Raw genomic sequence first — 27,968 nt, forward strand, 5'->3', positions numbered from 1 at the left:
TATGATTAAGAATACTGGCTTTAGAACATTGTGTTTATCAGTTTCAATCACCCAAAACTGTCTCCTACACCCCAATAACAAGATTTATTTATAGTTACGGTTGCAAGGGATAATTATTAGTGACTTTTTCCAGTAGCTATGGGTGAGAAACTTTAAAATACAGTGTGCTAACTAGGATAAAATGGTAACGTTGCTTGGGTCTGTATTCTCAAACGTTTCGACAATCTAGTATATCTATTTGAAAAGGCTCTCGTAGATGTTGTTGCTGGGATTTTCATGGGTGGTTTTATTTGAATAATCTGGTAACGTTGCGTGCGTCCGTGTTCTCAAACGCTTCGAGATTCAAGTACACCTGTCTAAAAAGGCTCTCTTAGAAGTTGTTGGTGGGATTTCTATGGGTGGTTTCTCATGACCCTGGCGGTATTTCTGCTGCGCCACACGACTGTAACCTTAAAAATGAGTTATAACAAGATTCTCAAGCGTTTCGACACTTTAGTAAGCTACATCTAGCTAGAAAGGCTCTCGTAGAAGTTGTTGCTGGGATTTCCAAGGGTGTTTTTTCATGGGCCTTGCGGAAGTTTGGCAAAGTATCTGCGTCATAAAGGGTGCGAAGGTCGGCGTTGTCAGACGCTTTCGGCTCTCACATCAACAACCTTTTTTTTTTTTTTTTTAACTTCCGCTATACGCGAGCTAAAGGTTTTATTCTTCGCCACACGAAAATAGAAGAGAAATTAAGAAAAGGTTACAGTGACATAAAAAAAAGTTTTTCGCTACACGGAAATAGAAGATAAATTAATAAAAGGTTACAGTGTTTGACATAAATGAAGGCCTTTGAGATACCTGAACTAGATAATGATAAATAAAAAACTTAAAACTCCAAGAAACAAAGAAAGGAAAATATTACCACAAAAACTGAAAATAACTTATGCCAACGATTGATAAAAAGACGAAAAAAAAAGAAAATAGAAGAAAATAATGAAACAGAGAATCAAAAGTATAGAAAATAGACGAGGAAAACAATAGAAAGTGAAGCTGAGTAAAAATAAGTAAGAGTAAGAGATTGCGATAAAGAGAGACACTGAAGAAAAAGCTTGAAACTGAGAAAAAAAGCATAGAAAGGAAGAGAAAGAAATTTAACAAAAAGTAAAGCTAAGTGAAGGTAAATAAGAGTAAGTAAGAGACTGCGATAAAGAAAGAGAGAGAGAGAAAAAAAAAGTGAAATATAACCCACTGAAAAACAAAAGAAGAAAATACTGAGACAGAAACGAAAGAAGAAAATTGAAGAGAAAAATAAGAAATATGAGTAAGTAAGAGATTGCGATAAGGAAAGAGAGAAAGAGAGAGAGAGAGAGAGAAAACAAGTGAAATATAACCCACTGAAAAACAAAAGAAGAAAATATTGAGACAGAAACGAAAGAAGAAAATTGAAGAGAAAAATAAGAAATATGAGTAAGTAAGAGATTGCGATAAGGAAAGAGAGAAAGAGAGAGAGAGAGAAAACAAGTGAAATATAACCCACTGAAAAGCAAAAGAAGAAAATATTGAGACAGAGCAACAAAAGAAGAAAATTGATGAGAAAAAAAAATATATATAAAAAGTGGTTAAGTGCAGATTTATAAGTGTTAGTAAGAGATAAAGAAAGAGACAGAGAAAGAAAACAAGTGCAATGTAACCCGCTGAAAAATTAAAAGAAGAAGAAACGGACCATAATTTAATAAGAAAATGTAAAAAAAAAAAAAAAAAAAAAAATACCACCAGAAAAAAAAATGATAAGTGTAATGTGACTCTTGGTAAGACTTTCTCATTTGTGAGTTTTCGTCCCCCCCCCTCCACTCTCTCTCTCTCTCTCTCTCTCTCTCTCTCTCTCTCTCTCTCTCTCTCTCTCTCTCTCTCTCTCTCTCTCTCTCTCTCTCTCTCTCCCCCTTTACTTCCCACACCAACCAATCAGCTCCCTTCACCACCACCACCACCACCATCACCACCACGGACCATTAAAACCTTTTCTCCTCGTATTTTCCAGTTTTACGTTCATATCTGATTAATTTTTCAGTCCAACGATTTCCATTATATATTTTTTTTATCACTTAAACCTCATTTCTGCGCTCGTGTTAAACTTTCCTTCCCCCTTTTCTACGTTTAATTAGTTCTCTTTCCTTTGGTATAGATTTTTGCACCCTAAACTCTTCTCATTTTCCTACGTTAACTTTTTCCTCCCTTTGGTACAAGTTTCCCTCCCTTCCTCAAGCCATTCCTTTTCCTGATTCACTTTTTCTCCCTCACATTCTAATTCGGTCCTTTATTTCTTTGCACGCTTCCTCCCTCTCTCAGTCTTCCCTTGGCCTTCATTTGTCTCCTTCCTCAAGACATTTCCATTCCCCATATACTTCTTTTTCTCTCTCTTTTACGTTTTATTTCGGTTCTTTATTTCTTCTTTGCGCGCTTCCTCCCTATCTCTCAGTCTTCCCTTGCCCTCCATTTGTCTCCTTCCTCAAGACATTTCCATTCCCCATATATTTCTTTTTCTCTCACTTTTACGGTGTAATTCTGTTCTTTTTCCTCCGCCGCACGTTTCCTCCCTCTCTCAGTCTTCCTTTGCCCTCCATTTGTCTCCTCCGCCAGACCCCGAGACGACTAATCTAAGAGTTATGTTCCTCGTTCCTGCAGTGGCCGCCTCAGATTCGCCTCATTCGCCTCGTCCTTGGCAATATATCGGCCGCAGGAAGTCACGCTCGCCCAATCTCTCCTAGGATACCTAACTCCCCACGACTACTACTACTACTACTACTACTATTACTACTTCTACTTCTACTACTTCTACTACTACTACTACTACTATTACAACACACTGCCCGCTGAAACCACCACTACTACAACAGAAACAACAACTACTACTACTACTACTACTACTACTACTACTACTACTACTACCACTAATCTAAACCTTCGTCCGCTACAACCTACTTTCTTTTCTGATTCTATGTTTACAGCCTCGCTCGCAACCTTCCCTGAACATAAGCTTCCTAACACCACTGCCATACCAACACAAGGCTGACTCCTGTGTTTCTAGGTCAACAGGTTAAATAGTGTTTGGGAACGGTACAGTATGTTTAGACTGAGCACCGCCCTGACACACCTCGAATAGCTAGACCTGAGCCTGGTAGTATTTGATCCGATCTCTTAAGACAACAGGTTGGATCCCATGTTTATAGATTCATAGGTCCCTTTCAATTGCATTAGTTTGTTTGCTCTCTAATACTGAAGAGAAGAGAGACTGACCGACAGCATCCGATCCCTTAGGACAAGAGCTTAGATCCCATGTTAATAGATTCATTGGTCCCTCAGTTTGCATCCCAGAGCTTTAAAGTGCTTACGTTTGCCTGCTCTGAAATTAAAGAGAAAAAGACGGACTGACAGAGAGGCAGACAGAGTTACAATCTGACAAAAAGAAAGAAAAACAGATACAGGAAGACAGACAGGCACACGCACACGAACACACACACACACACACACACACACACACACACACACACACACACACACACACACACACACACACACACACACACATCACCATCACCACCACCACCACCACCTTCATCTTATCTGGTCTCCGCGCACAACTGTTTACTGTGTTTGTACTCGTTCTTCGTTCTTCGACGTTTTGACATTTTCCACCATTCCCCGCCCCGGCCCTTCGCCCCGCCCCGCCCCGTCCGCCCCACAGCCCCGCAATGAGAGCCCTGATCAGGAGTAACCCCAAGATGGAACATTTGAAGGTGAGTTTCGTTACCTTTCCTCTCTCCAACAAACTTAATTTAAAACTTTTCCCTTCAAGTATAATAGAAATTCGAAACTCTTGAAAACATAATTGCTCCATCAAAGAGGAGCTTTACCGCCTAATACGTCTTAGCTCCACCAGTAAGGGATTCGAAACTTCATCCTTAACTTTCTCTCCGTCGGTAAGTTTTGGTGAGGGGCAGCGGTTTGGTGTCGGCCCCAGCCCATTAGTGGCAGGGGAGACCTTTTTTATAGTGATGCAGGGATATGTGCATGCGCCGTCTGCTGCTGTTCTACCCTTCTTGAAGCTATGTAATGGGTTAGAGGCACGTCCCGCCCGCCGCCACAAGCTGGGATTTTTCAGTCACCTCCAAGTGGCTTAAGACTACCCACATGCTGTCCTGAAGACCTCCTATCAACCAGGACTCTAGATCCTCTCTCTCTCTAAAAAAAGAGGATCAAAGATGAGCTCCGGGGGCAGCATGAGACAAGCAGGATGGCGCCACTATAAACACTTGCCTGCGCCACAATGTGCTAGGGGTTGACTATCAGGCCCCGCCAAGAAAAATAAAAAAATCCATCGGGAAATACAGTCTTAGAACCCCTGCCTCGCTCTGTTCCTCACTCTGGCATTTACCATTCAATTCCCCTATACTCCGACCTTCCCTTCCCTCGCAGCCCGGCGCGGCGAATTTACATGATTCAACATTATTTATTCAATTTACATCACGGGACGGGACGATGGAAGTGGAAGGGAAGGAGAGGTCGTTGGTTCGTATAAGGGAGGTTAGGGCGAAGGAGGAAGAAAGGGAGGAAAGGAAAGTAGAGGACGAAGATAACAGAGAGAAGAAAAGAAAGAGGGTGATAAAAGAGGAATAAGAAAGCGAGGAAGAAGAGAGAGAGAGAGAGAGAGAGAGAGAGAGAGAGAGAGAGAGAGAGAGAGAGAGAGAGAGAGAGAGAGAGAGAGAGAGAGAGAGAGAGAGATAGAGAGAGAGAGAGAGAGAGAGAGAGAGAGAGAGAGAGAGAGGAGTATGGTAAGGATGCTGATGTAGAGTGTGTGTGTGTGTGTGTGTGTGTGTGTGTGTGTGTGTGCCGGGTGGCAGGTGGCGGCAGGTAATGGGTTAACAGGTGCTTAGGATGGGATGAAAGAGGCTGTGACAGGAGGGAAGGTATGGAGGAGGCGAGGGCGACAACCACTGAGAAGAGGAGGAGGAGGAGGAGGAGGAGGAGGAGGAGCCAAGTTGAAGAGTAAGAGGAAAAGAAGTATATAGAATTTAACGTAAGCGAAAAACAGTTTACGTAGAAGCTGCCGCTGATTTTTGAGTTTGTAACATTTTTTATTTTTTACGTTTCGCTTATGGTGCCGGTAGGATTTTTTGGTGAGTCCTGGTGATCGGCCCCAGCCCGTTATGGTACAGGCAAGCATTTATAGTAGTGCCATCTTGCTTGGCTCATGCTGTACCCCGGAGCTCATTTTTGATCCTCTATTAGAGAGAATCTTGAATCCGGGTTGATAGGAGGTCTTCAGGACAACAAGTGGGTAGTCTTAGGCCACTCGGCGGTGACTGAAAACTGTCCGCTTATGGTAGTGGGTGGGATGCGAACCCGGGTCCTCTTGAATGACGCGCCCGCACGCTGACCACTCACCCACCGCCTGAAGACATTGGGAATTGCTAAATGAAATGGAACACGGCCGCGAGACACTCTTGGGGGCTCCATCAACTCATTAGGGACGAATTTCTCTTCCTGGTTCAGTGGCGCCTAATTAGGACGGACTTAAAGTTTGACATAAGAGACTTTTGTGAAACCTCTAAGGGGATGTTTTTGACAAGGCTTAGTGACAGGCCGCGCAGAGTGGCTGAGCGACGCTGTAATTGCATCCCGCTCCACTCTGGGTGTGATGGAGGAGCGAGAAAGCGGCAGGGAGGGGGAGGCAAAGGGGGTGAGGGGAGGAGCAGGGGATGGGATGCAAAGGGAAGGAGGGAAAGGAAAAAGGTAAGGGATGAGGGGAAGCAGGAAGGACACGTGAGGAAGGGTACATGGAGGTCAATAATCTCTCTATCTCTCTAGTATTCTATCTATTCATCTATCAATATGAGTGAATAAATAATGAGTGAGTGAATAAGCCAGTCACTCTGTATATACATCTACCCTCCCCCCTCCAAACACTACGATTAGGGAAGATATTGCAATGACGATTAAGAATGATAAATTGAAAAAAAAAAATTAATAATAATAATTATGCGCGAAATAATTATGTGACGCTCCCAGCCAGACGTGGTTTTGAAGATATTTTTTCACGTAACTTTTATCGGCGCCATATCTTCGTGTGTCTTATATATACCTAGATGTGTTTTTTTTTTCTTTAAATTCTCTTTGGGCCATTTTTGCGTGTTTATGTACCCGGGCATCTATTTTCCTATCTATCTATGGTTCTTCGTGTGTCTTGTACCTGGATATCTGTTTTTCTGTCCAGGGCGAAGCGGTTGTATTCTTTAATTGCTTCTTCTTCCGTAACTTTTCTTGGTGTCATGTCTTCGTGTGTCTTATACCCGGATGTCTTTCTGTCACTCTCCAGGGCGAAGCGGTTGTATCTTTTAACTTCTTCTTCCGTAACTTTTCTTGGTGTCATGTTTTCGTGTGTCTTATACCCGGATGTCTTTCTGTCTCTCTCCAGGGCGAAGCGGTTGTATCTTTTAACTTCTTCTTTCTCCGTAACTAATCTTGATATCATGTCTTCGTGTGTCTTATACCTGGATGTCTGTTTTTTTCTGTTCAGGGCGATGCGGACCAGCAGACGACGGAGGCACAGCTGTCGGCCCTGCAGGAACAGCTGGTGGCCGTCATGCTGGAGAACCAACACTTGGGTGAGGCATCTGTTTGGGATCTTAGGTTTTGTTCTTCTTGTTGTTCTTCGTGTTCTAGTTGTTTTTTGGTTGCTCTTCATTATCATATTTCCCTTCTTCTTGTTCTTCTTGTTATTGTTCTCTTGTTCTTGATCCTGTTCTTCATCTTGTTCTTCAAGTTCTAATTCTTCTTTTTCTTTTTGTTCTTCGTTTTGTTTGTTCTTTTTTGTTCTTGTTCTCTTGTTCTTGTTCTTCTCTTCTTCTTCTACTTAGTCTTCTTTTTGTTCTTTTTGTTCAACTTGTTTTTTCATATTTTTTTCTTGTCCTTGTATTTCTTGTTCTTCTTTTCTTCTACTTCTCGTTCTTCTTGCTCTTGTTCTTGTTCTTATTCTTGTTCTTGTTTTCTCGTTCTGCTTCTTCTTCTTCTCCTTCTTCTTCTTCTTTTTCTTCTTCTTCTTCTTCTTCCGGTTATTATCAACGTCATTATCATTCTTTACCAACTTCCTGTTCCTGCATCTGTTGTGTCCTCCTTCCTCTTCTCTCTCTCTCTCTCTCTTATTCTATTTTTATCTTCCGGTCCTTCCTTTCTCCTCTTCATAATTATCTTACAGTCCCTCCTCCTACTCCTCCTCCTCCTCCTCCTTCTTCTTCCCCGTCAGCCATTTGCTTCTCTTTCTCTTACATTACCCATGATAAACGAGCCATTAGTAGAACACACACACGAACACACACACACACACACACACACACACACACACACACACACACACAAACACACACCCACACACATATGTACCTTCCAATACGATAGTTTTATCTTTCTATCTATTTATATATCTCTTAGCAGTGTATTATAACATAGTAATCTCTCTCTCTCTCTCTCTCTCCTCTCTCTCTCTCTCTCTCTCTCTCTCTCTCTCTCTCTCTCTCTCCTGTAGCCGAGGAGGCCAAGGCGTTGAGGGAAGCGAGCGCCGCGGAACAACTTCGGCAGCAGCTTGAGAGGGAGAGGGAGAAAAGCAGGATACTGATGGAGCGGCTGCAGGAGAAGGAGGCCAAGGAGAAGGAGAAGGGCGAGAGGGAGGCGAGGGATAGGGAGAGACACACCAGGGAGAAGAGTCTGCCTGCTGGAGATAAGTCGCCGAGGTAGAGTATGCATGTGTTGGTCTGATCTTAATTTACATCTTACGTTAAACCTCTAGTGACTTGAGGCAGGGAAAGGAAAGAAGGGATGGAGGTTTAGAAGGAACAAGTTTATATTTCTCTCGATAAGATAACTCCTATGGCCTCAAGGAGATATGCAAGGTAATGTATACGTTTATGCCACCACCCAAAATAACTCCTTAAAACGCTACTAACCTCTTCTATAGTCTGTTCTAACGAAGGGTTCCTGGTGGCGGCGTTTCTCAGGGCTTTCCTCAATGACTGGATTCCTCTCTCGTTCTCATGGAGGTTGTCTGTCACTCACATGTGTTTTCCTGCTACATGTTGCTATATTATTTCTATATGATAAAATCTACGGACTCAACATCCATGTTTACATAACTCAACTGTACCCTTCATGCACAAACCAAACACCCCTGATGTATTCGCTCCTATTACAGCATAATTCTACACCACCGTCTGGATCACATGTTAGCAGGACGATAAATGAACGCACTGATCATTCTTCGTATCACTGAGCTCTTCTTCCCCTCAGAGCCACTAATTCCTTCTCGCTCCTATGCACTACACCTGACCCTGCAAGTATCACAGTTAGTTCTTGATGAGTAGCAGATTGAGCAGAAATTAAGGAAGCCATATGAAGGATAAAGAATGATAAAGCCGAAGAGAAAAAGTGTTTGCTTGTTAAGCGTGGCCAGCGCGCCCACGGCCAGGCGCTCTGAGGGAGGCGGAAACATATTCCTATGAATTATTCAAATTTTAATTTACATTCAAATTATTTATAATCTGGTTATGCTGTCGTGCTCAGAAGACCTCTTCATAGGATGAAATGATTTGTTTTAGTGCTGTTTTAATGACTCTTGCCAATGACAATGGCATGTAAAAAAAGGTATAAACATTTCAGAGCTCTTATTTCAAATATATTCTTTAGCATTTCCTTATTCTTTTGCTTTACCGAATTTTGACTGAGGTATGTTAGTTTTACAATCACTGCAGGGCTACTGGTGCCAGACATGACAGTCTAGCTTGTGTTGACTCGAGGCGCATATTGTGAAAATTCGCAGCACGATAATGTGTGAGAGACAGACTACGTCCATGGGCGCGCGAGAGGAATCCAGCCAGTCAGGAGAAGCCTGATAAACCCCATCCACGTGCCAGGGTAATCCTTCCTCTGACCAACCTATAACCCCCCACTAACCCCTACACTAACAGCCTGCCGCAGCGGATACGAAAGAGAATTAACCAGATGCACAAGACTCAGTCGTTCGAGGTGGAGGACAGCTGTCCCGGGCCGCCGCCTCAGAGCCAGAATCAGGCGGCCGACAGACTCCGGCTACAGGTGGACGAGAAGGCCAGCCCCAGGTCCCCCTTCGACCACCCGCCCGGCCAGAGCGTAAAGTACGGAGGAGAAGCAGCCAATCCCAAGTCGAGTTCACCATTTGATGTTGTTGAGTTAGTGTCTCCACCTCTCTCCGCCTGTCTCCGTCCGTTTGCCTGCTCGTCTGTTCTCTGCTTGTCTGTCTGCTGCCCTCTGTTGTGTGCTTCTCTGCTTCTGGACGAGACTGACTCATAAATACACATCGCGTTTCTCATATCACCACGTAGTGTTACTTCATGCAGAGAATTACGCGTTTACGAAAGACTCAGAACGAAACATAGGTTTAGGTAACCCCATTCTCCCTCACAATGCCATCCCTCGCTCCAGACTACGCAGCATTTAATATCTTCCTCCCTCAGATGTACCCAACACGACGCTCCTCCCTCACCCTTATCACACGCTCAGGACACATCATCAGCACTTAGCTGAGTATTCTTCCCTACGCCTCCCTTCCCTTGCACTTCCCAGACTCCCTCTCCTCACCATCCCGCGGTTATGACAAGACTACACTTCACACCTCTCTCTCTCATCCCTCCCTCTCCGCCTATGCCTGTCCCCGCCACCTGTTTCCTGCTGTCCCTCGCACCCGCGTGCATGCATTAGTGGCTGAGAGTTTTAGGTTATTTCAATGGTTTAAGAGATCGCAGCAAGAAAAGGCAGCACTTGGAAAGCCCCCTCCCCACATCAAAAAAAGATGGAGGTATTTGAATAAGTTTACATGTTTTTTTTGTGTATGTATATGCGTGATATAACCCCCATCCTTTCCCTTCACCACCGCAGCCACATCCCCGCCCCATAAGGCCACATCTCTGCCCTACACAGTTATATTTTCACCCTACACAGGCTCACTTGACCCTCTGATCCTGCCCCTTACAGAAGCCCTTTGCACGGTAGGTTTGCATGGAAGCGACACTTAAAACCCTGAACTATAATATTTACACTCAGCACGGTCACCCCTATCACAAAATTTACATGCTAACCCTCTGATCCTGCCCCTCGCTTAACCCTCTGCTCCTGCCCCTTCCAGAAGCCCCTCGCGTGGTAGGTTCGCCTGGAAGCGCCGTGGCTTGGAGAAGAGCAAGTCCCTGGATCAGTCTGAGTTCTTAGCGTCCCTGAACAGCGCTAGCTCAACTTTGGGCGCGACGGGCGGCTCCAGCGTGGCCACCACCACCTCCACCACCACCACCACTACCATCACCACCCCGCCCACGCCTACTACCGCCACCGCCGCCGCCGCCTCCGCCGCCTCCAGCTTGTGGCTAGACGACGACCCAAGGAGAGACCGAGACAGTGACTCTGATGATGGTGAGAGAGGTGAGGCAGGGCAGGATAGCGTGACAGCCGGATAGTGACAGTTAGATAACGATAGAACGAAAAATGGTGAATGGTGACTTTGACAGTGAGACAGATGAAGCTTGAAAGTTACTTAGGTAGAGTGTATGGTGATGTTTGCAGGAATATAGTGACGGATTTACTAGTATGGTGATGCTTGCAGAAATAAAGTGACGGATTTACTAGTATGGTGATGCTTTCAGGAATATAGTGACGGATTTACTAGTATGGTGATGCTTTCAGGAATATAGTGACGGATTTACTAGTATGGTAATGCTTTCAGGAATATAGTGACGGATTTACTAGTATGGTGATGCTTTCAGGAATATAGTGACGGATTTACTAGTATGGTGATGCTTTCAGGAATATAGTGACGGATTTACTAGTATGGTGATGCTTTCAGGAATATAGTGACGGATTCAAGAGTATTGTGATGCTTGCAGAAATATAGTGACGGATTTACTAGTATGGTGATGCTTGCAGGAATATAGTGACGGATTTACTGGGCCATATTTAGAGATAGTGAGTGAGATGATAGTTGATAAAGTATGAATGGTGACTTTGATGATAGTGAAATAGGGAATGCTTGAAAGTTACTTAGGTAGACAGTTTAGCAGAGGTTCTCAAACTATGTGCCGCGGCACCCTGGGGTGCCACGGACAGTGCATAGGGGTGCCACAAGATCATCATGAATTTTGAATAATTTTTTTTCTTTTTATGTTAGTCAGCAATTATAACTCTTGAAGTTAATCCAATTCGACTGATGAGTTCTGTTTGGGCATGTATTGTACTGTATGTTAATTTTGGTTTGAGTATGGATAATAATTTAAATTCATTAATTAAAGTAATTTAAACAGGTACACTTGTGCATAAAAAGTTAATTCAAGTGAGGAGGGGGGGGGGGGTGAAAAAGGGGTGCCACAAAAGGGTTTATATAAGTTCAGGGTGCCATCACTGAAAAAAAGATTGAGAACCTCTGCAGTATAGTGATGTTTACAGGAATATAGTGATGGATTTACTTGGCCATATTCAGAGATAGTGATCGAGATGATAGTGAAAAAAAGGTGATGTGAGGCAGGTCAGCAAACAAGGTACCAAGACAGAGAGAAATACTAAGCAATATAATGACAACTATAGTGAAGGGTTGTGATGGATGATGGTGTGAAGACGAGGAGGAGAACTAATAAGAGAGAGGGAATGGTTATAAATGGTGCTATAGTGACCACCACCACCACCACTACCACCACCACTGCTCCACCTCCCCTTCTCTTCCTCGCTAGGGAATGTAAGTGACACCGGCGGGGCGGACATGGAGCACAGCCTGGGGACACAGATATCGGGGGCCACAATGAGCGCCAAGGACCCGTGGTGGCGGCGGCTGGAGGTGAGGGTGGTGACGGCCATAGGAGAGTTACTACGAGACTTCTCCGAGGTGGCAGAAGAGGAGCAGCCTGACGGAGACCCTGAAGGCGACCCGCTGACTGTTAAGAAGTGAGTGAATGGGAAGGAGGAAGGGAAGGAGGGAGGGAAGGATAGAGCATGGCTGTTTGGGTACATGATAAGGGGAAGAGGGAGGGAACGTGTGTGTGTGTGTGTGTGTGTGTGTGTGTGTGTGTGTGTGTGTGAACGGGGGTTATTTTTGGCATATATAATTATTATGTCATGATTCTAACATTGCTGCAGTACCATAAAGTTTGGTCCTGTCAGTCGTGCGCAAAACTAAAACAAGATATCGCGATCACATAGAATAATACAGAGATAGACATCTGCTTATCTGTTTGCTATTTGCGGTTCTCTAATCTGAACGATTTATATTTGACGCCACAAACAGGCTGAGGCAGCACGCGTGAGGCTATTCCTGTAACATCAATATTCATCGCGATGTAATCTTAACGTGGATCACATGACGGTACGATATGAGAATCTTGTGTAGTGTTTGAGTGTTGTGCCCAAACTAATTGAATAAAGAAGACACTTAACCCAGTAGCCGCGATTGGCACGGATTTCGCCTTCACTGGTAGCCTAGTTACATATGCTCCCAGGTCTTCCTCTGCCTCTGTGGTGGGTAGTGGAGTGTTTCCCATGTGGTATTGGTATGCTGGATTTCCCCTCCCAAGATACATGACCACATTTTTCTTCACTAAATTGGAGCAGCCACTTTTTGTTCCACTCCAGTAGCTTGGTGATGTATTCTTGTAGGAAATACGCATCCGGGTTAACAAAGCGATATACAGATAGGCAACAGTTGCAAGGAGAGGTAGCAGAAATAGATGTAGCATTAACACATCGCATCAACACTGTAACGGCGGACAAAACTTGGAAATAAATCAGAAAACAGAGAAAAGAGAGAAAACAGTAATCTTTAGGTAAAGAAAGAAGAAACAGTGATTGTTACTCAGAAAACCAACCCACCACTTTGCTGCAGCCAGGACCAAATTTTATCTTAGGTTTTTAATACGATATATATTTTTTTTTTGGCTCATAATATTTTCCACTATTATTATTATTATTATTATTATTATTATTATTATTATTATTATTATTATTATTATTATCATCATTTCTGTGTAGTTTCAAGCTAGCTTACATTTGATTTGAAAACTCACTTCCAAAGAATATATAATAAAATTCGTTCTAAATGAATAACACCACTTGAAAACCAGCAATATATCGCGGGGAGTTGGTTTCCGAATAGGCTAGTACCGTAACCTCAAAGTCTGCCCGGTACTCACCACGCCGTGCCGCTGAAGAACCGTTTTCCCTCCCCAGGCTGAAGGAGAACATTCTGCGGTTCGGGTGTGTGATGCGGCCGCTGACGGAGCTCTCAGCGGTGGTGACGTCGCTGCTGCATTGGGAGTCGCCCTCGGCCACTCTCCTCGCCCTGCTCGTCTACCTGTACAGCGTTCTCTTCGGCTGGCTGCTTACCCTCATCCTGCTCCTCGCCATCCTCAAGCTCTCTTTCAACTACCTGAAGAAGAGGTGAGAAGGCGACCTTCATTAAGGAGAAAGGAATAGCCATTAGCTCTCTACTCAAGTCCATCTTAAGGATATTCATCTGCCTAATGCAAGAGTTGATCAGCATCTCCACTCTTTCACTCACCCCTTCCGCTGTTGTCTCTGAACATATGGTAACAAGAAAATAGTTGTCACTCTAGGTGTGAAAATGGTAGGGAAGAATAGTTTCGTTCGTTTCACAATATATTCTAGCGATGGGAGAGTATCAAGACACCTCTCCACCCTGAACTGACGTCTCTTCTGGTCTCTCGTTCTTTTTTCTTTCGTTTAGAGCTGCGTCTAGAGGGCTTTTTTTTCTTTGCCCTTGACCTGCCCCTTGCTGTTGATAAAAAAACCCCTCCTTTATTTGCCTGTTTGATAAAGGGCTGAGAGGAACAAGTTCTATTTTAACATGGAAGGAGTTACCGTTTAAGTGCTATGAAAAGGACCTTACATTCTATTCAGTGTCCCCTTCATGTGCCTGTCAGACAAAGAGGTGAGAGGAAACTGACTTATATTAGCTTGAAAGGAGTCACCGTTTGAGTGCTATGAAAAGGACCTTACATTCTATTCAGTGTCCCCTTCTTAATCCTCTCCGTGGCCTGACAGGGGATGGACGCAGATCTTCTTACGGCGGCTGCGGCGACGGGAGGGCGGCGAGTCCGTGGACGTGGCGGCAGGGGAGGCGGGGCTCGGAGACAAGTTCGCGCTGGTGCTGCAGGTGGCGAGGCGCGTCCAGAACCAGCTGGGCGCCGTGTCCAACGCTGCCGAGAAGGTCAAGAAGTAAGTGTGTGTGTGTTAGTGTGTGTGTGTGTGTGTGTGTGTGTGTGTGTGTGTGTGTGTGTGTGTGTGTGTGTGTTTGTTTGTTTCAGTGAGTTTTAACCTTCCCACCACCCCTTTTCTCTCTCTCTCTCTCTCTCTCTCTCTCTCTCTCTCTCTCTCTCTCTCTCTCTCTCTCTCTCTCTCTCTCTCTCTCTCTCTCTCTCTCTCTCTCAGTCCTTTTAATGGAAGCAAGAGTCCAGCAAGCATTTCTAAACCTTCGCCGTGCATACCTCACTCTCTTCTCTTCCCCCTCAGTCTATGTCTATGGGAGCACGAGGCCACACAGCGCCTCTATCTGTTCCTGTGCGTGCTCCTGGTGGCCTCGGTGCTGCTCCCCGCCGCCCAGCTCTTCACGCTCACGGGGATCTACCTTGGGCTCAAGTTCTTCGTGCTGGACTTCATCTTCTTCCGCTACCCGAGGATCAGACTCAAGTACGACACCACCTCGAGGCTCTGGGACACGCTGCCCACCGATGCTGACCTGGAGAGGCGCGCCGAGAAGGTGGGCTCTGGGGGAGGGAATGAAAGAGGTGGTTAGGAGGGTAATATTGGCTGTAGGAAAGGGAAGTAAAGGAAAGGAAGCGGCAGTGGACGAGAGGGGAGGGTGGGATGTAGAGCGGAAGGAAGAGTATATGTACCTAAAGTGGGAGGGCAAGGAAGCGAGTACTGAGGTGAACGGAAGGGAGAGGTGGAGTCTAGGGAGAGAAAAATGAGAAGGAGAGACCGTGTTTATTGAGGTGGGTATCAGAAGGGAAACCTGAGTAAATGTACCTTAAGTGGGAGGGAGAGGAAGCAAGTACTGAGGCGGATGGTAGAGAAAGGTGGAGTCTAGAGAGAGAAAAAGAGGGAGAAGGAGTGATCCAATTTGTTTCGCCTTAGGATTGCTCATAAGTGAAAGAAATCCACTAAACCACCTTGACAGCTTGCGTAAATTGCACTCATATTTGTACCATCAACAAAATGCATCTTGAAGTCCAAATATAAGCAGAGAAACAATCGCTTCGCATGGTAACAAGTGTTGGGTCATAGGTCTGTATTCTTAAACGTATTAGGCTCCCATTACGACTACTTCCCAAGGCCACGTAGAAGAATAACCGGGTTTTCATGGGTGATTTTGCCGCTCAGGGTTCAGAAGTTGCGTAAAACTTTCCCTGGGATCACAAAAGTCCATGAAAATACAGCAACTTTTACGAGAGGCTCTTCAAATAGACGAACTGAGGCCCCGATACGTTTAGAAATACGGGCAAAAATCTAACGATACGATTTTACTTCCAGAACTGAACAGAGAACATTCCCTCTTGCTCACTTCCCATCCTTCACTATAAAAAAAACTCTAAGACCAGCGAGGTACCAGAAACACCCTCGTCGCTGCACACACTCACAGGGACCAAAGTCTAACGCTGCATTTGACTTTCAGAACCGCACCGACAACGGCAATTCGTCCCCCGACCTGAGTTCTTTCTTGGAGCTGTTCAACCTGCCGCCCACGGAGACCCCGCTACCAGGTGCGTGTACCACCCCACGCCTCACCTCACCTCATTACCTTAGTCCACTCTACCTATCGTGTATTACTTGAAGCTATTGTATATAACATTAGACAGACTTGCTTGTGGTCATATTCTTTCAAACTATCGCATTTAGTTCACTTTCAGACCCTTGGTGCAAGAAAAATATCGTAACTCTTCGTCTCAGTTGTGTTGTCTTACCTCGCGCCCAATACATTTTTTTCCCTGTCGCACTAAGCTGAATCACAGACTCTTGATGCGCGTGAAATATCGTAACTCTTTGTCTCAGTCCTGTTTATTTACGTATCCTGCCTCGCGCCCAATGCAGTTTCCTCATTAGGATGCCGCTCACTCCCAGGTTTCCTCCTCCAGCCACAAGACTGAGATTAAATAATTTTCTCGTCTTCCTCCTCACGCGCCGGAAGAGTCTCCTTGGGCCACGCCGGCACTGGTTGCATATTAATAAGCTTAATGAAATTCGAGGAGCAGAGTGTCGCAGAGGAAAGAATATGACCACAGGCAGGGGGAGGGAAAGAATATGACCACAGGCAATGGGAGGAGGAAAGAATATGACCACAGGCAGGGGGAGGGAAAGAATATGATCACACGGAATGGGAGGAGAAAAAAATATATAATAACCGCTGCCGAATTATAAGATACGAATCACTATTATTATTATCATTATCATCACCATTAAAAGCTTCCCTCTTATATTTTTGTCCACTCTACCGTGTATTAGTCAGACTGTCTTTACTTTTAGTTTACCCAATAATGTCCCTAGTAATACATTCCCTTTTATCTCCCTTTTATATTCCCATTCTCCCTCTCGTTGCAGGCTGGCAAAGTGGCCGACGCTGCACGCTCGTCAACCGGGATCGCTCCCTTACCTCCGCCTTTAAGAACGGCCGCCTCTACCTCACCAACAGGTTAGGCAAGCAGGAGAAACCTTCGATCCCATCTAGCAAACTAACAATGCCCACTAACAAACTTGCAGCCTCGCCACCGCCCGGCAAACTCTCAGTGACGCACAGAACCAAGGGCGGCCAGAAGGTGAGGACCTCGGCTTCCTTCTGCTCCAAACACCCGCTGGAGGGAGCCAAAAAGAGCGCCTTCACTAGGACATACACGGAGACAGCATCCACCTCCTCCGGTTTCAGCTTCCTCAACATCAACAAGTCAAGCAAGGGGAAGGAGGCGAAGGAGGAGAAAGACGATGATTTTCTGGCGTTGCAGAAGATGCTTGAGGACGTAGACGAGCAAGAACCGATCATCCCCTCCAAGCTTCTCTTCCCGACGTGCGAAGTGAAGGGCAGCCCCAAGCACTCCAGAAGAAGAGAGTTGTCCCATCAAACGTGGAAGTCCCTGGGTGAGGCCAAGGAGAAACAGCCCAGTTCTCTGTCCAACGCGAAGGGAGTACTACTGCATTCTCTGAGCGAGCAGTGCGAGCTTCAACCGGAGTCTTCTGGGGATGAAGGGACTAGCTTCTTATCGTGTTCGGCCCCTGAGATCAAGAAGCACAAGGCAGAAGGGGCGTCGGGCGAGCAGCAAGAGAGTGTCGAGAAGACGAAACCCAAGAAGTCGTGCCTCAACATGCTTAAGTCCCTGAGCAGTGACGACTCCAAACACAAAACCGTCATCGATAAGCTGAATGATCGCGTCTTCTATGCCGTGTGAGGGACCGGGTGGGACTTGCTTCGGCAGTACAGTGATGACTTCTGTGTCTTGCTCGTGGCTGATGACTTGAGGACAGAATGATGACGGTGATATTGATTTTACAAGGGGATAAGATAATGAACGTTTAACAGACCTACAAGCAAAAACAGACGATGTTCAGCTCACCATTTCCTTGACCGTGATATTTTTGCCCATCCTTCCTATGGCCACTCGCCTGTTGCACGTTGGTTGTTGTGAAGCTAACTGACTAACTCAAGTCTGTGTGTATAGTGTCTCCTCCTCGTCCCTATGAAAACACTCGCTCCACCTCCAAGTTGTACTGTCCCGATGGTTTTAACTAACTCTATAGCAATACAACTAATATCACACAACATAATACTGAACGGGTAACTTAGGACAATAAACAACAGATACGAAAACAATTGGTCTCTGCCCTCGTACTCCCCTTCTGCAATCAGTGTTCGTCGTTGCTATCATGTGATATAGACGTTCGCCGTTCCCTCTAGCATATCAAGACTAATGGCGTCACCAGGACACTCCCCCCCGCCGCGAGCCATCCTGCCCCCCTCTGTGTCCCCCGAGTCGTGCATCGTGACAGTGTTGTGACGTGAACAGGTTACATGACGTTGTTCTCCACGTGTTCTCAACCCCGGCTGTGTCGTCCTCACAACATGGAAATAAAATACGAACTCGATACAGTATATGATTTTTCAACACCATTTTTTTAAGGTCCTTGGCCTGAGTATCGCAGGCGTGTTGTTGCTTACTGAATGGTATCACTCTGTCGCAGAAAGTGGATGTTTTCGCAGCGCCGGTTCTAGGTAGACTACCCGTGTAACCAGCACCCGTTTGCAGTCCTTAGTGGGACGCCAAACATTCATGGTTTGAAAATAGTGGATGAATTTGATATTGAATTTTTCGCTATTGGAGCTGCAGCAGCGGCGCTAAGCAACACTGCTTGTCACTGTGTCACGTACAGCGACATGCCCGGGGGAGGGTACATTAGGGGAACAGAGTATACAGGGGCTTAGGGCCTTAACAAGACTAGAACCGGCACTGCCTTTGTGTGTTGAGCGACACGCGGTCTGTCGTGCCTGGCCGCCGCCCCAACGCCCCTCACCTCGCTAATGGACGGTATGTCACCCGAGGCCGGTACTGCTGCGGTATGTCTCCCCCCTACGCCATGGTTTTTAATGAACAAGAGACCATAATATGGACCATAATACCCTAACAGATATGTACCTCGTTATATCCCTTAGTTTGTGTCTGGGTAAGTCTTCCTCTACCAAGTCGTTACCTATCACCTGGAAATTGCTTCAGAAAATGTCAATACTCTGGAAAACCTCAAATATACAGACTGTTTGTGTACTGCTCTCTCTCTCTCTCTCTCTCTCTCTCTCTCTCTCTCTCTCCTCCCTTCAGTCTTATTCATAATCTCAAAAGAGTAATACGACACTCAACATTATCAGGCAAACTTCACCTTGTTACGGATTGTCGTTCCTATATAACATTAGTTTGTATTTGTTTTCACTGGGTTTTCTTAATTTGCATGACGCCTTTATCTTACGTATCTAAGTGCTACCTAACATGTCTTTACTGCTGGATAATATTTTCAACTTATTTATTGTATAGTGTTTACCTAGATGTACACTTGACACTATTATTTATTATCAAGTACAACAAAAGTATTTATTGGCTAAGTTATTCAGTGGTAAACTTCCTTTTATTTTGATATATTAGTTTCTATATTGGAATTAGTTTTAGAAGTTTATATATATATATATATATATATATATATATATATATATATATATATATATATATATATATATATATATATATATATATATATATGTATATATATGAGTTTACATACATATTATCTTATTCAGATCTAATACTTGTCGATTACAAAAAAGTATGCCTTCAACAGTATTTACTCCATAAGTTATGTTGTGGTAAACTTCCTTTAATTTCATCTTAGTTTTCATATTGGATTTAGCTTTATATTGTTTAGTAAGAGTTTACATACATAGCCCCCTATTCAGATGTAATACTTGTCCATTACATAAAAGTATTCCATCAACAGTATTTACTCGATAAGTTATGCTGTGATAAATTTCCTTTCATTTTATCTTAGTTTCCATACCGGATTTCCCTTTACAGTGTTGAGTAAAAGTTTACATCCATGAGTACACATACATATTCCCTCTTTCAAATCTACTACAATTACAGAAACAAAACTGCCTTATGTCATTTTAAACAGTAACTTTACCCTTGACATTTAAAGCTTATGTAGTGAACTCGAGACTCGGGTTTGCCTCCCTCCTTTTCCATGGTCGTGTCTCGGCAGCTTCCTGTGCTTTGAGCGGAGCAAGAGTCACTCGGCCAAGAACCTGAGACTCCCGCTGAAGGAGGCGCGGGTGGAGAAGGCCAACAGTTACCCGTGGATCCCCGGCGGAGGAATGGCTATCGAGGTGTCCGTGGATCGCAAGGTACGGAGGGGGGGAGGGAGTAGTGGTTCTGGTAGTGGTAGAGGGTGGGGTAGTGGTGATGGTCGTGGTGGAGGGGGTGAGTGGGACGGTGGTTATGGGGGGGCGGTGAGTGGGATAGTGGTTATGGGGGGGGGTTAGTGGGGTGGTGGTGGTGAGATTGGAAGTCATGGTGAGTGGTGGTCTTGGTGGTAGTGGTGATGGTGATGGTGGTAGTGGTGGTGGTGATGGTGGTAATAGGTAATCGGGTTATCAGTATATCTCAAATGTCACCCTAGATAATTACTGTGTGATCTTCCCAGCTTAATCACACTCACCCAGTTCATTCCAAGCCTTCTTAACCCAGCCCAGCTTCACTCCGTTTAGGCTAGTCTTTAGGTAACCTTCCCATAACCTTCAGACTCACCCAAACTTTCCTCTCATCGTTTCTTCCCTCTATCTTTCCTATCGTCTGTCCATTCATTCATGCACCGATCCTTTCTTTCATCCGTTCATCTATCTCTTCTTTCTTCCTTCCTTCCTTCCTTCTCTCTCCACATCACCCAGGCTCTTCATGTTATCCCCAGTTAAGTCCCTTGCGTCCAACCTCACTTCATCTACAAACATATCCTAACTCAGCCTCCCAATTCGTCTATCCAGCCCACCCTTACCAGCTCCTAAAATTCACCTCACCAGCTCCTTCTAACTCTCACCCAGGCTCTTCAGATCCTCCCCAGTTATGTCCCACGAGGGTAAAACTTCATCTACTTAACTTATATCTTAACCCAGCCTCGAGTTTCGCCTGCCTACCTAACCCACCCTCACCAGCTCCACCTAACCCTCACCCAGGCTCTTCAGATCCTCCCCAGTTATGTCGCACGAGGGCAAAGCTTCGTCTATTTAACTTGTATCTTAACCCAGCCTCGAGTTTCGCCTGCCTACCTAACCCACCCTCACCAGCTCCACCTAACCCTCACCCAGGCTCTTCAGATCCTCCCCAGTTATGTCGCACGAGGGCAAAGCTTCGTCTATTTAACTTATATCTTAACCCAGCCTCCAGTTTCGCCTGCCTACCTAAGCCACCCTCACCAGCTCCACCTAACCTTCACTCAGGCTCTTCAGGTCCTCCCTAGTTAAGTCCCACGAGGGCAAAGCTTCGTCTATTTAACTTATATCTTAACCCAGCCTCCAGTTTCGCCTGCCTACCTAAACCACCCTCACCAGCTCCACCTAACCTTCACTCAGGCTCTTCACGTCATCACTAGTTAAGTCCCACACCCCCAGCCTCATTTCATCTATATAAATCATGTCTTAGTTCAGCCTCCAGTTTCGCCTGCCTACCTAAAGCACCCTCACCAGCTCCACCTAACCTTCACGCAGGCTCTTCACGTCATCACTAGTTAAGTCCCACACCCCCAGCCTCATTTCATCTATATAAGTCATGTCTTAGTTCAGCCTCCAGTTTCGCCTGCCCACCTAACTCATCTTTACCAGCCTCATTGAACATCATACAAGCCTCTCCAGGTCACCCCCAGTTAACTTCCTCGCGTCTCCCGCAGAGCTACTTCTTCGCCGCCATCCTCAACCGAGACGACGTGTTTGACGGGGTGCTGGAGGGCTGCCGACGGGCGGGCTCCTCCAGGTGTGACGCCCCGCATCCCGTCGAGAAGCCCAAGGAGCCCAAAGAACCCAAGGACGCTAAGGAAAAGGAGCCGAAGGACGCAAAAGAGGCCAAGGACAAATAAAGTGCCAATAATAGTTGTAGTTTTGGATGTGTTAGAATAGATTAGGGGAACAGAAGCTCAAGGAATCCCAAGACGTGAAAATCAGTCTCGCAAGGAACTGGAAAAGGCCGAGGACAAAGACCAGGAGAACGCCAAAGAAGAGAAAGAAAAATAAAGTGCCAAAACAGAGGTAGACGCAGATGTGCTTGAATAGATGACTGATAGTTTCAAGGCGACACGAACAGGGCATCGAGGAGCTTATAATCAAGGAAGTAAAGAACGTTGAGAACAAGAACCAAAAAGTCGAACCAAAGAAGTCAATTACAAATACAGTGCCAAGAAGGTAATATAGAGTTGTAGATGTGCTGCATAGAGAAAGGGAAGTCTGTATAGAAGAAACGAATATAAGGACACGAACGAAAGGCCTCCGAGAACGAGAACCAAAAAGTCAAACCAAAGAATTCAGTTACAAATACAGTGCCAAGAAGATAATATAGAGTTGTACATGTGTTGCATAGAGGACGGGAAGTCTGTGTAGATGAAGGAATATAAGGACAAAATCGAGAGGTCTCCGAGAACGAGAGCCAAAAAGTCAAACCAAGGAATTCAATTACAAATACAGTGCCAAGGAGATAATATAGAGTTGTACATGTGTTGCATAGAGGACGGGAAGTCTGTATAGATGAAGGAATATAAGGACACAATCGAGAGGACTCCGAGAACGAGAACCAAAAAGTCGGACCAGAGAACCCAGTTACAAATACAGTGCCAAGAAGGTAATATAGAGTTGTAGATGTTATTAATAGATGAAGAAAAGTCTGTATAGATGAAACGAATATAAGGTCACGAAAGAAAGGCCTCCGACGACGAGAATCATAAAGACGAGACGAAAAAGACGAGGAAGAAGAAGAAGAAGAAGAAGAAGAAGAAGAAGAAGAAGAAGAAGAAGAAAAAGAAGAAGCCCCAAAAGCCAAGGAGAAATACAGCGCCATAGATATATATAGTAATCCTTTTTAAAGTATATGAAGAAAACATAATAAATAGAATTGGACACGTACATAGAAAAAAACAACAAGAAAAACAAAACAAAACAAAAAAAGAGAACGGATACAAACACAGCCATAGAAAACTGCACACACACACACACACACACACACACACACACACACACACACACACAGAGTAAGGAAAGATGGGTGGAGAAGGGGAATAAGGAGTGTAGAGAGAGGAAAGAAGGGCGAATAGGAGAGAAGGTGAGGAAGACGGTTATTCAGCAAACCAAACCCGCGAGGAGGAAGGAGAGGCAAGGCAAACGAACTAAGTGCCATTGTTATACTGTGACGAGCTCGACGCCGCCTCTGTGACAGCCCTTGCTAGATCAAACGTGTGTGTGTATGTGTGTGTGTGTGTGTGTGTGTGTGTGTGTGTGTGTGTGTGTGTGTGTGTGTGTGTGTGTGTGTGTGTATCGGAGCCTAATCTACAGGAGAGAGTATTCAGATGTCCAATGACGTAAAAATTCACTCATGAGAATTCGATTAATCTCCTTCGTGGCCTTGGGAAACAGTTGATTTGGGAGCCGACAGCGTCTGAGAATATGGGCCCCCGAGCCTGTCTGTCTGTCAGCAAGAAGACTGGTTTAATAGATCGTTCCCACAACCACGACAAGCACAAAGAGGGAAAGGCTGGGGCCGCTGCGGTGACCCTAGGGACGGGTGTGCCTGGCGTGGGCGTGGGCGTGGGTGTGGGCGGTGCTGTCTAATATTAATGTGTAGCCTATACCTAAAACATACGCATTTATATATTCACCCAAAGATAAGTAGCGATGGTTTGGGAGACTCAAACTATCCATATATTTTAGCTGAGTATGTATATAGACCACGAGAGGAATAGTCTATATTATCTATTTTATAAGAGAGCATTATATGGCCTTGAAAAATAAACTATTTATCAGCAAGCAAGACTGTATGTACCCAGAGACAAATACTGGTAGCTTTGGACTGAAAACTTCGTGAATTATCCATCTATCTATCTGTCTAAATATCTATCTATCTGTCTACCTATATATCACTAGATGAGTAAGCGAGTATATCACTTAAATGTTAGATTATATATAGCCTTTAAAACTGAGCTATCCACAAGAAAGAGTTAACCAATATTTTTTTCTTCTTCACTGGTTAACTCCGGAGCAACTTTCCTTCCGCGGTATTTCTTTCTTCCTACGACTTGGACTCATGAGGAGAGGCGTATCAAGACACCGCTGTAACTTGATGACGCCTGTTTTGTGGCAGCCGTGTTCCTTGCAGAGCAGCGTGTGGTGAACATTCATTAATTCTGCTTTGCCGTTGGTCTGTTTCCTTGATCGTATCAGTACGACTAAGGAACTATTCGTTCTATGTCCCTTTCTTGAGGCATGTCGAGGAAATCTAAGACTCTATATACAGACACCACCACCACCAGCACCACCACCCCGGAAGCGGCATCAGTGACGTAAGTCTCCACGCGTTGTGCAACACCCTTGGCTGTTTCGTCGTTCGTGATAAGATAAACAATTAGTCCCGTGACGTGTTTGCAGATGCAGCCTTGAGGCGAGGGGCTGACAGGGGACGAGTGGTCTTCTCTGTCATTTAAGTCACTCACACTCTTGAAACGTAAACCCAGCTTTGTGGGATCACAGAACCATATGATGCGGTTTGTCCTACCAGTGATCTGCCTCAAGGGTAGCTAGCTCTGGGCAACTACTTTTAAGTTATTACTTATATCGTGGTTCAATATAGTGGTTCAATATTAAGGTGCCACTGAATCTTTGGGCGATGCTACGGGCGAGTGACGGTAGGAAGGCCAGCGACGGGGCGGGTGGTGGTGGTGGTGGTGGGGTCCTCGTCCCCGCCCGCCCTTCCCGCAGTCCTTGAACAAGAAAATATGAGTGACAGAGACTGGCAGCGACGGGCAAGCAGCGAGCGGGTGGTGATGATGCTGATGGTAATAGGGGCTGGGAACGTTCCCCTCCCTACCCTAACCCGCCCCCTTCCTCTCACCGGCGGCCCTGAACAACAAAATATGAGTTGTGATTGTTCGGGGGGAGGCAGTGGTGGTAGTGGGGGTTTAACGGTAGGGCGAACTTCCCCGCTCACCTCAGCTCTCCCTCCCTCTCTCCCATGCACGCACTCTCTCTAATCACCGGAGTCCCTAAGCAAAATATGAGTTGTGACTGGGAGCGGGGCAGACCGTTGGTGGTAAGGGTTGAGGGGGATCACATAAGATCCCCCGCTCTCCTCAGTCCTCCCCCCACTCTGTCTCCCCTCATCGGCGGCCCTGAACAACAAAATATGAATTGTGATTGGGCGCGGGGCAGTGGCAGACGGGTGTTGGGGTGGCTGGGGGAGGTCACACAAGCTTCCCCGCTCCCCTCGGTCCTCCGCACTCGGTCTCCCTTCACCGGCGTCCCTGAACAACAAAATATGAGTTGTGATTGGGCGCTGGGCGTGGCTGGCGGCGTGAGCGAACTAGAGGCCAGGCCGGAGTGCGGGCAGGCAGGTAGCTATTTCAGGAGGGTGAAGGAAGTGACGCCGGGCGGGCAGGGGCGCCGAAAATAGCCGCGTGGTGAGTGTGGAGGGCTGGCGGGCACACAGGCGGGCAGTGGGCGATAGGAGCGGGGCCGCGAGGTGTTGTCAGTCCACACAGTGTCGCTAGCACCTGAGGCACCATGATGCGAGGACCGAGTTATGACGATGCGTACATCGGGCGGAAAATGTCGCAGATGTCTGGACCGACCTTCAGCTCGCCGGGACCCATCTCCTACGGGCGGCCCCCCTACGGCGGCTACATGCAAGTAGGTAGACGTGGAGGTGACCTGCAAGACTCCAGCGTTCAAGTGTGTGTTTGTGTGTTTGTATGTGTGAGAACAGGACCTTGTATTGCTCCTTCACCCTGTTGGCGTCCCTGTACTGACCACGTTATAAGCCAGGCTGCCACACTTGGGTAGAGCGGTGCCACAATTAGGCGAGTGACCAGCCTTGCACCTTGGCCCTCGTGTGTGGACGCAAGACAATTCATACCAATACGATTACCATTATTATTATCATCCATTTACCAATGATGCAAAACACGGGTGTCGAGCGTTTAAACCACAAACTAAACACATCCACTAACAAACTCTACGACCTCAACACGGCACAAACCCAACCCTCGTAAGTGTGTGGAGGGGAAGGTTAAGGTACTGTCCTTTTACTTCCTACACCAGCACGAGTATGGCACAGTGATAGAAAAGCAGAGTTCATTAGCAGCACACGTTGGCGGCCATGCATACCACGTTGCTCCCGGCTACCCAAAAACACAGGCCAAGACGAGGGGGAAGGGAGGGAAGGAGGAGGAGGAGGAGGAGGAGGAGGAGCAGGAGGGGAAGGCAAGATGGAAGCTGATGGCGCCACCGTCGTCGTTGCAACACTCGCCAACCTACATAGACACTTTTACAATCTCACCTTGGATATTTTCACTCTATTTTTTGTATTATCTTCTGTCAAGTATTTACGCCCACCTGATTCTTTTTCTTCCCATTTCGCTTTGTTCTACGTAGCTTTTAATGTCTTAGATATCTGACTGGTCCACTTATTTTCTTCCCTTCGATCTCTCTATCCATAAGCCCATTGAGATATTCACTCTATCTTTAATATCATCATCGCCTTTGGACTCTTAATATGCCCACCTGATTCTTTTTTACTTTTCATTTCACTCTCTTCTACGTGGCGAATCTGATGTCTTTTGTCCTTTCCTCTATAACTGTTCAACTTCCCCTCCATTTTTTCTACTTTCATCTAACTTATTTTCCCCTTTGGATTTCCTTTGAATCTCTACCTACCACTTTCTATTAGCCTTTGAATCCCTCAGCTCTATACGCAACCTTGTCATCGCCTTCAAGCATTACCGAACCTTCCCTTGTATATTACTGCCCTCATTCGTGTCCTTTTTCCCATAGGTTAGATTTCTTTTCAGTAACTTGTCTATTCCTTCTCGTCACTTAACTTTGCGTCCCTCGACCCGATACACAACCTTGTCATCGCCTTCATGCATTACCAAACCTTCCCCTATGCCTTGTTATTCGTGTTCTTTTTCCCTTAGGTTAGATTTCATTTCAGTAACTTGTTTATGTCTTTTTGTCACATCCCTTTGCAACCCTCGACTCTATTTCCAACCTTGTCATCGCCGTCCTTCACACATTACCAAACCTTCCCTTTCAACACGACCCCTACACAGCCACGCCTCACTGCCCTCACTCCCCTTTGACATGTTTTTTCTGCTCGTCTAATCCCGTACACACATACCTACACCCCTGGAAACACACACACACGCACGCAGACACATCCTTAACGCTTCTGTCCCGTGTCATTCTCCTCTCCTCTCCTTTCCTCTCCTGCTCTCTCAAACCAGACCCAAATAAGGGGAGGCAGCTCTTGCGGAGACTGAACTAGAAGACTCCACGCTGGTCTAACACGGAAATCATCGTTGTAAAGAGAGGTTATCCGCACACCCTCACGCACTGACACATCCAAACACTCACCCACCCACACCCACACACACTAGAGGACAAGCTGTATGCATATATGAGTGTATTATTAAGTACACTTACCTACACTAACGTACAAAATAGTGTTACTTTAGTCGTCGAAGGAACAAACTCCCAATCATACTTCAGCCCAGTGACGTAGACAGTAATGTAATTAAAGAATGCTACTACTTTATTTTATAGAAGGAAAACGGGTTAATTCACAGGGTCAGGGGGGGGGAGAGAGAGAGAGAGAGAGAGAGAGAGAGAGAGAGAGAGAGAGAGAGAGAGAGAGAGAGAGAGAGAGAGAAAGGTAAAAACAAAATCTAATCGAAATAGGAATAACATAGTAATCGCACAAGTCCCAGAACATACTAAAGCTTACCTTAATCCTCCTGCCCATTGTTTATCCTGCTGTCACCCCTCTATTAACCTTTACGTTCAAATCTTCCCTTCAGTGATCACCTTCTTATGAACAGGCTTCGTATCTTTGAATCCGTCCTCACTAAGCCATAAAATCTTAAGTCTACCTTCGTACTTGTTGTGTTTACCTGCATTATATCCCACATTCAAGCCTTCCATTCAGTGATTATCTCCTTATTAACAGGCTTTTTATCTTCGAATCCGTCCTCACTAAGCCATAAAATCTTAAGTCTACCTTCGTACTTGTTGTGTTTACCTGCATTATATCCCACATTCAAGCCTTCCATTCAGTGATTATCTCCTTATTAACAGGCTTTTTATC

The 27,968-nt window shown here is 45.6% G+C and overlaps 1 protein-coding gene across 11 annotated transcripts; it reads left to right on the forward strand.

The window, feature by feature from the left end:
* The first annotated feature begins 457 nt into the window (after nt 1–457).
* On the forward strand, nt 458–23,638 carry LOC126990399 (GRAM domain-containing protein 4-like). 11 transcript variants are annotated; one of them, XR_007744318.1, is made up of 16 exons: nt 482–1,790; nt 2,665–3,776; nt 6,557–6,644; nt 7,562–7,766; nt 8,997–9,236; nt 10,190–10,476; nt 11,775–11,985; nt 13,264–13,473; nt 14,098–14,271; nt 14,566–14,812; nt 15,728–15,815; nt 16,651–16,741; nt 19,843–19,984; nt 21,520–22,027; nt 22,173–22,251; nt 22,396–23,638. XR_007744318.1 is itself a non-coding variant. In XM_050849026.1 (14 exons), the coding sequence occupies exons 2-14, from the start codon at nt 3,732–3,734 to the stop codon at nt 21,703–21,705; spliced, it is 2,214 nt and encodes a 737-aa protein (XP_050704983.1). In that variant the 5' UTR covers nt 482–1,790; nt 2,665–3,731; the 3' UTR covers nt 21,706–23,638. The 11 variants fall into 11 exon arrangements, 7 of the variants coding, with proteins under 7 accessions (XP_050704979.1, XP_050704977.1, XP_050704978.1 ...); XR_007744315.1 differs by having other exon boundaries at nt 21,520–22,251; XR_007744316.1 differs by having other exon boundaries at nt 22,173–23,638.
* The last annotated feature ends 4,330 nt before the right edge of the window (nt 23,639–27,968 follow it).

The sequence above is a fragment of the Eriocheir sinensis genome, unplaced genomic scaffold (genome assembly GCF_024679095.1).
Source record: "Eriocheir sinensis breed Jianghai 21 unplaced genomic scaffold, ASM2467909v1 Scaffold1615, whole genome shotgun sequence".
NCBI lineage: Eukaryota > Metazoa > Arthropoda > Malacostraca > Decapoda > Varunidae > Eriocheir > Eriocheir sinensis.